This window comes from Chrysochloris asiatica, unplaced genomic scaffold (genome assembly GCF_000296735.1).
Source record: "Chrysochloris asiatica unplaced genomic scaffold, ChrAsi1.0 scaffold00215, whole genome shotgun sequence".
NCBI lineage: Eukaryota > Metazoa > Chordata > Mammalia > Afrosoricida > Chrysochloridae > Chrysochloris > Chrysochloris asiatica.
Window position 1 is genome coordinate 4,495,572 of NW_006408733.1, and position 17,014 is coordinate 4,512,585.

A 17,014-nucleotide genomic window follows, 5' to 3' on the forward strand; every position below is an offset into this window, starting at 1 on the left:
GGCCCAAGAGTCCCCAGGTCTTGCCACACTGCTGGCCAACCAGGTCTTCACCTGGGTTCACAGAAGTCTATTGAACGTTGTAGGGCTTAGCTCACTGCTTCATTGCTGTTTTTGTTTGTTTACTTTTCAAAATGTTTGGTAGTCTGTGTATGCCCTGTATTAGAGCCCTCACATTTGTCTCTATTTTTTCATTGATGACTTTCATGATTTAAGGATTCACATTTAGTTGAATCCATCCTGAGTTGGTTTTTGTATAGGTCGTGAGGTAAAGGTGTTGTTTGAATCTTTTGCATATCGCTTTCCAGTTTTGCCAGTACTATCTGTTAAAGAGACTATGTCCTCCCCATGTAACATACCTAGGCACTTTGTCAAAAATCAGTTGGCTGTATGTGGATGTGTTAATTTCTAGATTCTCAATTCTGTTCCATTGATCAATGTATCTTTCATTGTACCAGTACCAGGCTATTTTGACCACTGTAGCTGTGCAGTAGATTTTGAAATCTGGGAGTGAGAGGCTTCCAATCTTGTTCTTCCTCTTGAGCAGTGCTTTGCTTATCCTGGGTCTGTTTCCTTTCCATATGAAGTTTGTAATTGTCTTTTCCATCTCTTTGAAGAATGTCGCTGGAATGGATTGGGATTGCTTTATATGTGTATATTGCTTTGAGTACAAGTTTAATCTTGAACACTGTAAAGAGGTTTTATACAGCAGATTTGTCTAATATAATACATCATTTGATTTCTTGACAGCTGCTTCCATGATCATTGATTGTGGATCCAAGCAAATTAAAGTCTTCAATATCAATCTTTTCAGCATTTATCGTGATGTTATTTATTGGTCTAGTTGTGAGGAATTTTGTTGTTTTTTTTACACTGAGGTGCAGTATCCTTATAGGAGGCTGTAGTATTTTAAGTCCTTTTCATTTTAGCAAGCAACATTTTGCCATCTGTATATTGCAGGTTGTTAGTGAGTTTTCCTCAAATCCTGATGCCATGTTTTTCATATAATCTAGCTTCTTGGATTATTTGCTCAGCATACATATTGAATAAATATGGTGAAAGGATACAATCTGGCACACACCTTACCTAATTTAAACCATATCAGCATTCCCTTGTTATGTTTGAATAACTGCCTCTTGGTTAATGTTTAGGTTCCTCAAAAGCACAATTAAGTGTTTTGGAATACCTATTTTTATCAAAGTTATCCATAATTTGTTATCATCTATACAGTTGAATGCCTTTGCGTAGTCAATACAGCACAAGTAAACATCATTTTGGTATTGTCTGCTTTTAGTCAACATCTGCCTAATGTCAGCAGTGATGTCCTTAGTTCTATGTCCTCTTCTGAATCTCTCTTGAATTTCTGGCAGATTCTGTCATTTATATTGCTGCAATCGTTTTTGAGTTATCTTCAGCAAAAGTTTACTGTCAAGTGATATTAATGATACTGTCTGATGATTTCTGCATTCCATTGGGTCACCTTTCTTTGAAATGGGTACAAATATGGATTTCTTACAATCAGTTGACCAAGTAGCTGTGTTCCAAATTTCTTGACATAGACGAATAAGCATCTCCAGTGCTTCAGCATTTCTCAAACCAAAAAAAAAAGAAAAAAAAGTCAAGCCACGAGTTAATATACTGAAGGGTTCAATGGGGGAAAACAGTGAGTGAAAACATCAAAAGAAGATGGAAGGAATACATAATGTACCAAAAAGAACTGGCCAATGTTCTATCATTTTAAGAGTAATCATCTGATCAAGAAACAATGGTACTATATGCACAACCTTGGAAGAACAGGGCTCTGGGATACAGGGATTGAGGCATGGATGGAATGGGTAAAAGAGGTTAAGATGCTTGGCTGTCTTTTGAATCTTGGTTTCCCTGGTATACCATTATAAAATAGACACTTGAGGGGGAGAGAAAGGAATACCAGCTTGGAGCAGCTAGAACAGAAGATACTTCTTGAAAGAAAGAACAACAGGAAAAATCAAAAACAATAATGGCAGTCTGACTAACTACCATAAGAACAAGCAAGTTGCTCGCCCAGGAGACATCAAGGCAAGTGGTCAGTTTCCCTCAGGGAAAACCTCCTTCCAAGCAAGACTGAGACTCAAGGGGAATACACGAGCCGACATGTTGTCTGACAGGTGACCACATTGGTCACCAATAAGGGGAAGTGAGGGAAAAGGAAGTCCTACCACGTTCAATAGACTCCTGTGAACCTGGGTTGAGACCGGTTGGCCAGCAGTATGGCAAGACCTGGGGACTCCTGGGCCCAGAGACAGTGACATAGCCACAGAGGACTAGAGTGGAAAGTGAAGCATCCAGCTGATAAGAAGTGAGGGGATGCACAAGAACACCCACACTTGCAGATAATATCCACTTGACCTGGCTTCAATGGCTGGATGATCAGAACTCAACTAGAACAAGAAAGAAGAGTAAAAAAAATGAGTAACCTGATACAATTTGATGAACTTGACATTTGATGAACCTATTGAATGCAGTAGCTCAAAAGAGGAAACAAATCTTTACAGCAAGGATCATTCCCACCCCCTCTGTGTACAGGATAGACAGAGATGGGCAACTTAGGCATTGGCTATGCAAATTGGTGGTGGTGGGTGGGGGAGGGGATACAAAGGTAAGAAGTGACTGGCTTACAAGCTTTCAAGGAGGAGCCTAGATCCAGCGGGTGCAGAGGAAGGGTAGAATCTCCACTCAATGGTATCCAATCAGTTTGGATGGGGCTGATGATAGGAGATAGGGATAGTAGGACTCTTGTGCTACAATAGTGAATAATTGCTTTCAGGAGTAACTATGAAGGCTGAAAATGTAAAGGTAGATGTTTTAGAAAGCAAAAGCAGGGGAGTGGTTGACTTTGCAGTCCAGGAGCAAGGTCCCTGGGACCATCAAGGGAGAAGAGCGGAGTGTGGGACCTTACCTAGAGAAGTGGTGACACCAAAGATGGAGGCAGAGACAATAACGTGGAGAAATGGAGCATTTGGGGACTCTAGACAAGATGAAAACTATTCAGTGGGAATTCTACCTTCCTCCGCATGCTCTGAAACTAAACTTCCTCTCGAAAATTTATAAGCCAGCCACTTCGTTCCATTGTACACTCTCCTCCCCCCACTGTAGGTTACTGATGTCTAAGTTGCCTGACCCTATCAACCCTGTGTACTGAGGAGATAGGCTTGATCCTTGATGAGAAGACTCCTTCCCTCTCGGTTGGTATTTTGAGCAACTACATCCATAAGTATCGGTCAAGTTCATCAAATTGTAGTAATTTACACTTGCTTACTGTATCAAACTTCTTTATCTTCTTCTATTTGTGTTCTCATCATCAAGCCATCCAAACTAGGTCAGATGAGTACTGTCTGCAAGTTTGGACGTTCTTGTGCACCTCCCCTCACTTCATATCAATCAGACGCTTCACAACTCTAGTCCAACATGACTAAGTCAGTGTCCATGGGCTCAGGAGTTCCCAAGTCTCCCCAAACTTTGGACCAACCAACCCTTCTTCTTCACAGGTGTATATTGAACGTGGTCGGACTTACTTTTCCCTCACTTCCCCTTATTGGTGACCAATGTGGTCACCTGTCAGACCACATGCCTGCTCGTATTCCCCTTAAGTCTCAGTCTTGGAAGGAGGTTTTCCCTGAGGGAAACTGACCACTTGCCTTGATGTCTCCTGGTCGAGCGATATGCTTGTTCTTGTAGTCAGTCAGACCTCCGTTAGTGTTTTTGATTTTTCCTGTTGGTCTGTCTTTCAAGAAGTATCTTCTGTTCTAGCTGCTCCAAGCTGGTCTGCTTGTCCTTTCAAGTGGAGATTTACCACCTCAGACAATTCTGGATGGGGTTCAGGATTCCATCTATGGTCTTATGTAATGCACAGGCTCCTCGGGAAGCCTCCTTCACTGGGCAATTTCTAGCCCCATTTTTTAGGTATTCCAATCAGTTATAGGCATAAGACGGACTTACAAGCTTTCTATGGTGATATTTCTGGGTATTCTTTTCTCTGCCCCTCAAGTGTCTATTTTATAACGGTATGCCAGGGAAACCAAGATTCAAAAGGCAGCCAAGCATCTTAACATTATTTCTCTCCTTTTCCCCATTCCATGTGTCGATCCCTGATTCCAGGTCCATGTTGTTCCAAGGTTGTACATACATCATTATTTACCTCTGTCCCACTTAGCTAGCCCATGCAACCCTGCCTAATTGTTTACCCATCAGCCTTGTTCTTCCATTCCCCTCTCCCTTCTTGTGTATTGCCCCCCTCCCTAGCACCCAAACCATTCCCTGCCTGTGCTCCACCTTCCCCTCACTCACCTCACCCCACCCCGACATCCCAGTAACCAGCAAAGAATCCCCTCCACCTTTAGTATGGGTTCTTTTTCTTAGTCTTTTACAGTAGTGATCCTATGCAGTATTTCTCTTTTTGTGACTGAATCGGGCTGCAAACCTTAAGGTCAGTGGTTCGAAACTACCAGCTGCTCCGCGGGAGAAAGATGAGGCTTTCTACTCCCGTAAGGATTTACACCCTCGGAAACCCTGTACAGGGTCGCTATGGGTCGGGACCGACTCGAAGGCACTTCACAACAACAACAATGTCCTCAAGGTTCATCCATGTTATGCAGTGGCTTGCAGCTTCCTTGTTATTCTTCAAGGTAGCATAATATTCCATTGTGTGTATGTACCACAGTTTGTTTATCCATTTTTCAGTTGATGGGCACTTTGGCTGTCTCCACCTTTTTGCTATTGCAAATAATGCTGTTGTGAACATTGGTGTGCATGTATCTACTCGTGTGATGGCTCATATTTTTTGTGGGTAAATACCAAGTAGAGGAATTGCTGGATCATAAGGTATTTCTATTTCCAACCTTCTGAGGAAGCACCATGTTGCTTTCCAGAGAGGTTGGATCGTTTTACAATCCCACCAGGAATGCAGGAGTGTCCCTGTCTCTCCACATCCCCACCAGCATTTATTGTCCTCTACTTTTTTTTATCTTTGCTGTCATTGCTGGTGTGAGATGATACCTCATTGCTGTTTTGATTTGCATCTTTCTAATGGCTAGTGGAGAGTCAGAGAAAAAGAGGAAGAGCCCCAATGAGATGGATTGGCCAAGTGGCAGCATCAATGGACTCAAGTGTGGCAACAGTAATGAGGTTGTCCCAGGATTGGGCAGTGTTTTGTTCTGCTGTGCATAAGATCGCTATGGGTGGGTACCGACTTATTAGCACCTAAGAACACCAACAACAATGGCTAGTGATCGTAAACATTTCTTTATAGGAATATCATTATATCTTAAAAAGTATTTTTGAAAAATAATTTAAATCTTTTCTGTTCTACAGGACTTAAATACTATTTATTCTTATCTTCATGGAATGGAAATATTATCAAATCTCAGGGAACATCAGCTTAGGTAAGTGTGGTGCTGTCTTTAGATCATGTTCTACAGGTATTCATTCAATCATTTACCAAATGTTTGTTGATCACCTTTTATATTCCTCATGCTGTTTATTCATTTTATTTTTTGACAGTTTAATGGTGAAGGTTTACAGAGGCAATCGGGTTTCCATTCATTAATTCATATATGTTTTGTTTCGTCTCATTGATTGTAGTCCCTTCAATGTAACATCACTTACCACACTTCTTCCCTGTGTTTCTTATTTCCATTTTTCCTTCTTTTCTAACTCTTCTGAACTTTGTCATTAGGCAGATGGTGCCATTTTGATCTCGCATAGTTGACTATTCTAAGGTATGCATACCTCACTAGTATTATTGTTCCTCTTATAGACTTGTCTAATATTTGGCTGAAAATGAGCCATGGGGTGAGTTCATTTCCAGACTTGAAGGATGACTTAAGGGACATAGTTTTGGGAGTTCCACCAGTCTCTATAAGACCAGTAAGCCTGGTTTACTCATGCTGTCTTAGGTGCTTGAGATACACATACATTTGAGCCATAGTTTCCTTTAGCTTATATTCTGGTTGTTGTTGTTGTTAAGTGCCATGAAGTTGATTCTGACCCATAGCGACCTGTATAGGGTTTCCGAGGAGTGGCTGGTGAGTTTGAACTGCTGACCTTGCAGTTAGCATTACAGTGCTTTTCCTACAGCACCATGTTGTTGTTAAGTGCCGTTGAGTTGATTCCATCCCATAGCGACTCTATATAGGGTTTCCAAGGAGCAACTGATGAGCTTGAACCACCATTGACCTTGCACTTTTAACGACTTTGCAGTCTGACGCATTAGCCCACAGTGCCACACCAGGACTCCTACAGCACCATACCAGAGCTCAAATGAGGTCGGATGGTCTATAAAGTTCTCTTAGGGGAAGTGACTTTTGAGAAGAGACCTAAATGACAAGGATTGGGAGTCAACAATACCAATAAAGAAAACTTTTGTGCCTGGAGCACAGTGAGAGGAGAGGTTAGGTGAAAATTAAATTTGAATACGGAATCACAGATGCCAAATTACTTACGGACTTTTTTAAGAGTAGGAAAAGGAATCTGCATTTCTCATCCTAGTTTTTCTTAGCCATGGGAGGAACTTGAGCATGCCTTAACATAAAACCTTAGTTTTGTCCTCCATAAAATAGGGATAATCATAATATCTTCTTTACAATGTTCTGAGGATTAAATGAGATTAACTACCTAGGACAAAGCACAATGATCACATCACCACATATATGTTCCAAATATGCTAGTGAGCTTATAGGTACATGTGAAAATCTGAACTCTGGTGTTTTGTTTTGCTTTTTTGTAATTTGTATTGATGTTTATTATGTCAACTGCTTAAAGGGTCCCTGGTAGAGTAGTGGGTTTCGTGTTAGTGTGCTAATAACCACTAGGTTAGCAGTTCAAATCCACCATTGACTCCAAGGGAGAAAGATGAAGCTTTCTGTTCCAGTAAAGGTTTACAGCCTCAGAAACTCTATATAGGGTCTCTATAAGTCAGACTCCTAGTATGGGGCTGTAAGATCAGCACTGGACTTCAAAACACAAGGTTGGCAGTTCAGACCCACCAGCTGCTCCATGGAAACTCTGTACAGGGTCCCTATGAGTCAGGACAGACTTGACATCATGCAGCATGACATCATGCAGCAAAAGCAGCGTGTGAGCTGCTGAAGATGAGCATGTTGTGCTATGTAACCTAGTGGGTGGTGTAGGGCCCTTCATGTGACCCAGGGCCCCCCGCTACAAACAAAATCTGTAAGCTTTGATCTTTATTTTCTCTTCTGAAAATCTGCCCTATTTACCTTATATCCTTGTGATTACTCTTTAGATTACTTTAAGGCAATACCAGTTGTAACTTGGTATAGAATTTAATTAAAATATACATTTCTTTCATTACCAAAACTCATTCATCATGTTTCTTTGCTGTTCTTTAAAGTTTCTGATTATGCACTGCTGTTGTTGTTAAGTGCTGTGGAGTCAGTTCTGACTCACAACAACCCTGTATAGGGTTTCCAAGGAGTAACTGATGGGTTTGAACCAACGACCTTTTAGTTAGCAGTCTAGGGCTTATCCTACAGCACCACACCAAAACTCTACATTATGCACTTGATAGTTAAAAATACTCGTTTAGTTGTTTGAGGAGTTCAGCCAGATGGAAAAAATAATTGACACATTTTGAATGTGTTAGGTCACACACATTAGGTGGCACTGTAGGATAAGCACTAGATCATAAGAGCAGTTTGAACTGTAAGACTGTGCTTCAAAGCCACCAGCTGCTCCTCGGAAACCTTACAAAGGATTACTATGAATCAGAACCCACTTGATGGCACAACAATAACAATCATATTGCTATGACTCCAATCCACTGAAATTTTGGCTCTAAGGGATATTTTGACATCATTTTTACTTTCTGAATTTACATGTAAATAGTTAGGCAATTTTTCATTCTAGAAGAGGAGAACTGTAAGGCTTCCTGAATGAGAGGTTAAGCAAAGGCTATGATGTTACATATTAGAACTAAATAGGACACTGATCTTGAGAAACTGTAATCCTGTTAGTTAGACTAATAATGAATCAAGTCAGTGAAACAGAAGGTCCTTCAAGGTGAGGTTTGCTGGAGTCTGAATATAAATGGCCATATTATTAATGTGTTCACGAAAACACTGTAATACTAGTTTATGCCATAGAAAATACAAAGCTTCTTTAGTGTGAAGATGTGGGCTTAGAGGAATTAGCCAACATTTCAATTTAAAGAATGTTTAATAAGGGGGTAAATAAGTTTACCTATATATATGTATATAAGTGTTTGAGATTTATTATTTTGTTTTCTTACGTACAATAAAAAAATTTTCATTGTTATTATATGTCAAACAAGTATAGAAAGGATAGAAGAAAACTGAAAACCAGAAAATTTAGTATATAAAATTTAGTATAAAAAAAAAAAAAAGACAAAAAAACCCCAAAAAACTGAAGACCAGAGAATTTAGTATAAAAAGAAAGGTTTTCTTTTTACTGTTATCTTTAAATGTAATTATTTATTGAACAGATTTTAATGTTTGCATACCTTCACTAATAACTGTCCTTCACACTCAGAATTCAGTAGTGAACACGATAAATTTTATATTTTCATAATGAAAGAATATATTCTTTACTGTGAATTGACAGGTTTTATAATATACATAAGAATATTGTAATTGTTTCCAGTTAATATTATCTAATTGCTGTTTTGAAAATACTGCATTTTATGTGTGTGTTATCAAGCTATTGTAGTTTTGTGAAAACTTAGTGGTAATTATGGTCATATTCAGTTAAGGCAACTGCAACAGAATTTTTAAAACACAATTTAAGTTAAAATAATCTTCCCAAATTTTTACTGTTTTTTACTATGTTAGGCTAATGTCTACAAGAGCACGTTATGAAAGATACAGTGGCAATCAAATTCTTTTTTGGTAAGTATTTCTGTCATTAGTTTTAGTTTATGTTTAAATTTAAAAATTTATGTTTAAATTTTTACTTTTAACATTGAAAATTGTTTGATTTTAAAATAGTTTCTGTAGAGCAGATTGTAGTACATTAATAAACTATGAAGTGTAACATACGATAGAGTTATATTAATGTATGTGGGGTTGTGTGCCATGCAGTCAGTTGTCTCATAGCGACCCTGCATAGGGTTTCTGAAGCTGTAAATCTTTACAGGAGCAGAAAGCCTCATCTTTCTTTCATGGAAGGACTAGAAGTTTCGAACTGCTGACTTTGAGGCTAGCAGCCCTACTCATGACCACTATGCTACCAGAACTTCTTTAGCAGTTTTTAAGAAATACATCTACCTATGTACCTGTTAGCCAGATGAAAATACAGAACATACAGCTGTCTAGACGGCTCAGTCAACTCTCTTGTGTAAAGGTAATTACAGTTCTCACTGTCACCCTAGGCTAATTTACCTCTTTTTGAAAATCATAGGATAGAATCTTTTGGTCAGGCTTCTTTTAACTTAGTAAATGTTTGCGATTCTTTCATTTTATTTTTACATTCATTCTTTTTTACTGCTGTATGAATAATTTCTTTTAAAAAATTTCAGTCAGCACAAGGCTGGTCTCTGTGAGGTAGAGGTCCAAGATACTCCAAATGTCTGACTTTTTTAGTATGGTGGTAGCGTAGTGGTTATGAGTTGGGCTGCTAATCTCAAGGTCAGCAGTTTGAAACTACCAGCTGTTCTGCAGGAGAATAATGAGGCTTTCTGCTGTAAAGATTTACAGCCTCAGAAACCCTGTACAGGGTAGTTTTCAGTCACAACTGACTTCATGGCACATAACTACCACCACCATACCACTCCATTAGGGTAGTTTTCAGTCAGAACTGACTTCATGGCACCTAACTACCACCACCATACCACTCCATTGACTCCTGATATGGCATTATAAGATCAGCACTGGACAGTGAAACACAAGGTCTGCTGTTCAAACCTACCAGCTGCTCCTTGGGAACTCTACATAGGTTCATTATGAGTTGGAACTGACTCGATAGTACTTAACAATGACAACATACCACTCCATAATCCCTGACAGCAGTCACCACTCCTCCTCTCCATCGTGTAGGTTCTTGAGTACACTATAGTGTCTCAGAACTGTTAAGAAAACAGTTTATTCAAATGTGGATGTTGGCAAGCCCCAAATCCTTAGATCAGAGGTCAATCTGGAGGATTCTCCTCACCCACATAGTCTCAAGAGCTATGGAACCCAAATCCGCAGGCCAGATGACACAGGATTGGGGAGGTGGTAAATCAAGTCTAATGAACTGGAGGTCAGATGGGAAAAGCTAGATGTGAGATTCTGAGCAAGAGCGTGAACTTTATCAAAACACGCTATATATTAGACTTCAGCCCTTGCCCACAAGGAAAACTAAGAGTGGTCATGCCTTTAATCAGAGTGGAGACATCCTTAATCCTTAATAACACCTTAATCCTTACTCCTTGTTGTCATCGAATCAATTTCAACTCATTGAAACCCTGTACAAGGTTTCCGAGGAACAGCTGGTGGGTTTGAACTGCTGACCTTGTAGATTATCACTGGACTGCACAGTGCTCATTCACAGCACCACACCAGAAGTCCTTAGCCCCACCTTAATCCTGTTTCATTAACAGCTCACATTAAATTGAGTCCCTGATCACAGGCATAAAGGCTAGGATTTACAATACATCACAGAATGGGTGGATATAGCTAGAAGGGCCATAATAAATAATTAACTGCCCTAAAACTGCTGTACTATGAAATGCTATGAAAATGCTACAGACCATTTATTCATTTCACTATTAATAGACATTTGGGTTGTTTCCAGGTTTTACTATGAAGAATAATAAAGTTCTTATGGAAATTTTGTCTTTTTGTCCCCTATTTACTCATTCCTTTTGGGTATAGGGAGTTTGGATGGCACAGTGGGCTAAGTATTGGGTTGCTAGTTGAAAAGTTGGCAATTAGAAACCACCAGTTGATGTAGCTGCACTGCATGAGAAAGAGGAGGTAGTCTGTTTCCATAAAGATTTACATCCTTAAAAGCCATCTAGAGCAGTTCTGCTCTGTCCTATAGGTTGGCTATGAGTTGGAATCAGCTCAAAATCAGTGTGTTTGTTGTGCCTATTTCTAAAAATAAATAATTAGTAGAAAATGTACATGTTCAAATTTCGGGGATACTATTGGTTGTGCAGGAAATCCTGGTGTGGTGCTGTGAGTTAATGCGCTAGACTGCAAAGTCACTTTGAACCTTAAGGTCGGCAGTTTAAGCTCACCAGCCACTCTCTGGAAACCCTATACAGGGTTGCTATGGGTCAGAACCCAATCAACAGCACTTAGCAGAAATAACAGTGATTGGCTGTACAGTGGTTAAAGCACTTGACTGCTAATGGGAAAGTCAGTAGTTCAAATCCACCAGCCACTCGGTGGAGAAAGAGATGGCAGTCTTCTATAAAGGATTTATAGTCTTTGGAACCCTATGGATTAGACTGGGAGGATTGTTACAAATTGGAATTGACAGGGGATTTTTTTATTATTTGATTTTGATGGTTTTCTAAAATAGTTGTACCAATTTCCAATAACCACCAGCAGGGTATGATAAGTTCCAGTCTCTGCATTTTTTATGACCTGCAATATTGCCAGTTTTTGTTTGCTTGATTGGAATTTTTAGAAACGCTTCAGATTATTGCATTTTTATCATCCTTTCATTAACTGTTTATAATGCCTCTTCTATGAAATCTCTGTTCAAGTTTTTGGCCATTCTTTAATTGGCCTCTCAGTGTTGGTTTTATTGAATTGTAGAAAATTTTTTTCTTAATATTTTATTGTGAATTATATGATAGTTTGTTTACATGGGAGAACATTAATTTTACATTCATTTTGTCATATATCGTTTCTTTGCCATGGTTACAGTCCCCTCCATGCATCATCAACCAACCAAAGGGTATACTCTGCAAGCATGCCCCCCACCCCCACCCCCAGTCTTCAGCACACAGTCCTCTCCCTCTCTGGATCTAAAGTCCCCAGCTGCTCTATTGCTCCACGTCATCGTCTCTGCCTCCATCTCAGGCATCCCTGCTTCTCTGGGTAGGGTCCTGCTCTCTGCTCTTCTCCGTTGATGGTCCCCTTAGGGACCTCCGCTCCTAGACTGGAAAGTTAATCACTCCCTTTCTTGCTATAAAATGTCTGTCTTTACATTTCCAACCCTCACAATCAGTCCTGATAACAATCATTCACTATTGTATCACAAGAGACCCATCTGCATTTCATTTCATCAGCTCCACCTAGACAGATTGGATAATACTCACTGGAGATTCTGCCTTCCTCCATGCCCCCTGGCTCTAGGTTCCCTCTTGAAAGCTTGTAAGCCAGTTACTTCTTGCCTTTGTAGCTCTCCCCCACTCCATTTTGGGTAGCCAATGTCCAAGTTGCCCATCCCTGTCTACTCTGTGTGTAGAGGGGATGGGAATGATTCTTGCTGTAAGGATTTGTTCCCTCTTTTGAGCTACTGCATCCATAGGTGTAGTTCAAGTTCATCAAATTGTATCAGATTACTCTTTTTTTTCTCTTCTTTCTTCTTCTGGTTGAGCTCTGATCATCCAGTCATTGAAGCCAGGTCAAGTGGGTATTATCTACAAGTGTGGGTGTTCTTGTGCATATGCCCTCTCTTCTTATCAGCTGGACGCTTCACTGTCCACTCTAATCCTCTGTGGCTATGTCACTGACTCTGGGCCCAAGAGTCCCCTGGACTTGCCACACTGCTGGCCAACCAGTCTCTACTTGGGTTCACAGATGTCTATTGAACATTGTGGGACTTAGCTCACAGCTTCATTGCTGTTTTTCCCTCAGTTTCCCTTATCAGTGACGAATGTGGTCACTAATCACAGCGTGTATTCCCATTGAGTCTTAGTCTTGGAAGGGGGTTTGCTCTCAGGGGACCGTACCACTTGCCTTGATGTTTCCTGGGCTTGCAACTTGCTTGTTCTTGTAGTAATCAGTCGGATGTCTGTATTGTTTGGTATTTTTCCTGTTGGTCTTTCTTTCAAGAAGTGTCTTCTGTTCTTCTAGCCACTCCAGGCTGGTCTGCTTGTTCTTTCAAGTGGAAATTTCCCACCTCAGAAGAGTCTAGATGCAGTTCAGGATTCCACCTGTGGTCTTATGTAATTCAAAGGCTCCGCAGGAAGCCTCCTTCACTGGGCACACTGTAGCCCCATTTTAGGTATTCCAATCAGTTATAGGCAGAAGGTGGACTTACAAGCTTTCTATGGTGAAATTTCTGGCCATTCCTTTCTCTCTCCTTCAAGTGTCTGTTTTATAATGGTATGCCAGGGAAACTAAGATTCAAAAAATAGCCAAGCATCGTATTTCACTCCTTTTTCCCATTCCAACTATGTCTCAATCCCTGTATTCCAGAGCCCTGTTGTTCCAAGTTTGTGCATGCATCATTATATACCTCTGTCCCACTTAGCCCATGCAAACCTGCCTAATTGTTCTCCCATCTGCTTTGTTCTTCCATTCCCCTCTCCCTTTTTGTATATTGCCCCTCTCCCTAGCACCCAAACTGTCCTGTTTCTATTCCGTGCCCCAAGCTCCACCTTTCCCTCTCTCCCATAACCCCACCCCTCACATCCCAGTAACCAGCAAAGAATCTACCTCCCCTTGAGTATGGGTTCTTTTTCTTACCGTATTTTACATTAGTGGTCTTATATAATATTTCTCCTTTTGTGACTAATTTCACTAAACATAATGTCCTCAAGGTTCATCCATGTTATGCGGTGGCTTGCAGCTTCCTTGTTATTCTTCATTGTAGCATAATATTCCATTGTGTGTATGTACCACAGTTTGTTTATCCATTCTTCAGTTGATGGGCACTTAGGCTGTCTCCATCTTTTTGCTATTATAAATAGTGCTGCTATGAACATTGGTGTGCATATATCTACTTGTGTTATGGTTCGTATTTCTTGCATGTAAATACCAAGTAGAGGAATTGCTTTATCATAAGGTATTTCTATTTCCAACCTTCTGAGGAAGCGCCATATTACTTTCCAGAGAGGTTGGACCATTTTACTATCTCACCAGGAATGCAGGAGCGTCCCAGTATCTCCACATCCCCGCCAGCATTTACTGATTTCTACTTTTTTGATCTTCTTCTTGTTTTAATTTTCTTCAGCTTCAGCCTGAACTTGCATATGAGCAATTGGTGGTCTGTTCTACAGTCTGCCCCTGGCCTTGTTTTGGCTGGTGATATGGAGCTTTTCCACTGTCTATTTCCACAGATGGAGTCAATTTGATTTCTGTATATTCTATCTGGTGCGGTCCATGTGTTTAATCATCTTTTTTTAAAAACATTTTATTATAAATTGTGTGATAGTTTACATGGGAGAACATTAATTTTACATTCTTCCTGTCATATATCATTGCCATGGTTACAGTCTGTTCTATGCATCATCAACCAACCAAAGGGTATACTCTACAAGCCTGCCTCCCGGTCATCAGCACACAGCCCCTCTCTGTCTCTGGGTCTAAAGTCCCCAGCTGCTCTGTTTCTCCACGTCATCGTCTCTGCCTCCATCTCTGGCATCATTGCTTCTCTAGGTAGGGTCCCACTCTCCTCTCTTCTCCCTTGATGGTCCCAGAGACCTCCGCTCCTTGACTGCAAATTTAATCATTCTCCTTCTTGCTACAAAACATCTACCTTTACAATTCCAACCCTTACAATCAGTCATCACAAGGGACCTATCTGCATTTCCTTTCATCAGCCCAGTTAGATTGGATACTACTCAGTGGAGATTCTACCTTCCTCCATGCCCTCTGGTTCTAGGCTCCCTCTTGAAAGCTTGTAAGCCAGTCAGTCACTTCTTGCCTTTGTAGCACCCCCACTTTGTATAATCATCTTTTATGCAGTTTAAAAAAGGTATTTGCAATGAAGAATTCATTGGCCTTGCAAAATTCTATCATGTGATTTCCAGCATCATTTCTATCACTGAAGCCATATTTTCCAACTACTGATACTTCTGTTTGCTCCCAACCTTTGCATTCCAATCACCAGTATGATCAGTATATCTTGATTGCATGTTTGATCAGTTTCAGATTGAAGAAGTTGGTAGAATTCTTCTATTTCTTCATCACTGGCTGTGGTGATTGGTGCATAAATTTGAAGAGTAGTGGTATTAACTGGTCTTCCTTGTAGGCGGATGGATCTTATCTTATCACAGACAGCATTGTACCTCATAACTTCTCTTGATATGTTCTTTTTGATGATGAATGCGACACCATTCCTCTTCAGTTTGTCATTCTCAACATAGTAAACCATGTGATTGTCAGATTCAGAATGGCCAATACTAGTCCATTTCAGCTCACTGATGCCTAGGATATTGCTATGTATATATTCCATTTTATTTTTGATGATTTCCAATTTTCCTAGATTCATACTTTATACATTCCATAGTCCAATTATTGAGCATTTTACAGCTGTTTCTCTTCATTTTGAGTTAGGACCCTTCAGCAAATGAAGGTTCTGAGGGATTTACTCCATTTCCATTATTGTAGTCACCTCTATTTTGAGGAAGCAGCTCTTCTCCCGTTGAATTTTGAATGCCTTCCAACCTGAGCAGCTCATTATCTGGCACTGTATCTGATAATATTTGATGCTCTTCATTGTGTTTTAGTATTCAGTAATTTGGTGCTGAAAGCGTTCCACTGCTATTTTTAAGGTTTTTAGTGACTATGTATTCAGAAGTAGTTTGTCTTTCCTTCTTTCTAGTCTGTCTTTGTCTGGAAGCCCATCTGAAACCTGTCCGCTATGGTTGACCCTGCTGGTATTTAAAATATCTGTGGCATAGCTTCCAGAATCACAGCAACACACAAGTCAGTACAGTATGGCAAAGTGACAGACAAGTGGTGCCACATTCATATGAGATATGAAAATACCATGGTTTGGATCAGGTGCACCATAATCCTCAAACTAACATATTTGCTCTTGAGTATCTTTAAGATAGGCTTGTATAGCAGATTTGCTTAATTTAATACGTAGTTTAAATTTTTGGACTGCTGCTTCCTTGAACGTTGATTATGGATTCAAGCAAATGAAGTTATTGATAACTTCAATGCTTTCTCCATTTATCTTGATGTTGTTTATTGGTCCAGTTGTGAGGATTTTTGTTTTCTGTACATTTAAGTCCAACCCATAATGAAGGCTGTAGTCTTTGACTTTCATCGGTAAGTATTTTATTTAAGTCTTCCCTGTTTTTTGTAAGGAAGGTTGCATCATTTCCATATCACAGGTTTTTTGTGAGTCTTCCTCCAAGTCTGATACCATGCTATTTTTCACATAATCCAATGGATCATTTGCTCAGCATACAGATTAAATAAGTATGGTGAAAGAATACAATCCTGGTACACACATTTCCTGATTGTAATCCATTTAGTGTGCCTCTTATTCTGGTCAAACAAAACTGCTTCTTGGTCTATGTAAAGGTTTCTCATAAGCAGAATTAAGTGTTTTGGAATGCTCATTCTCCACAATGTTGTCCATAGCTTGCCATGATCCACATAGTCGAAAGCTTTTGCATAGTCAATGTTTGTTGTTGTTGCTGTTGTTGTTAAATTCTGTTGAGTTGGTTCTGACACATAGCACCCCTGTTTAGGGTTTCTGAGGAATGGCTGGTGAGCTTGAACCGCCGACTTTGCAGATCAAATTGACTTTGCAGTCCAGTGAATTAACCCACAGCACCATACTAGGACCTCATAGTCAATAGAGCACAGGTAAACATCCAGTATTCTTTGCTTTCAACCAATATCCATCCGATGTCACCAGTGATAATCCCTTTGTCCATATCCTTGTCTGAATTCCGCTTGAACCTCTGGCAGTTCCCTGTCAATGTACAGCTGCATCTTAAATTATCTTCAGCAGCAGCTCATTTACATGGAATATTAGTTTGCTGTACAATGATTTCCTTGTTCTGTTGGGTCACTTCTCTTTGGAATGAGCACAAATATAGATAGATCTCTCATCAGTCAGTTGGCCAGGTAACTGCCTTCCTTATTTCTTGGCATGG

At 40.0% G+C, this 17,014-nt stretch overlaps 1 protein-coding gene across 4 annotated transcripts in view; it reads left to right on the forward strand.

Moving 5' to 3' along the window:
- The window catches only part of RAPGEF6 (Rap guanine nucleotide exchange factor (GEF) 6), a 304,075-nt gene that overhangs the window by 45,555 nt on the left and 241,506 nt on the right, over positions 1 to 17,014 (forward strand). For all 4 annotated transcript variants that reach the window (XM_006872939.1, XM_006872936.1, XM_006872938.1 and 1 more), the window contains exons 2-3: positions 5,347 to 5,417; positions 8,844 to 8,900. In XM_006872939.1, the coding sequence (XP_006873001.1) occupies positions 5,347 to 5,417; positions 8,844 to 8,900 (128 nt within the window). The remainder of the gene's footprint in view (positions 1 to 5,346; positions 5,418 to 8,843; positions 8,901 to 17,014) is intronic.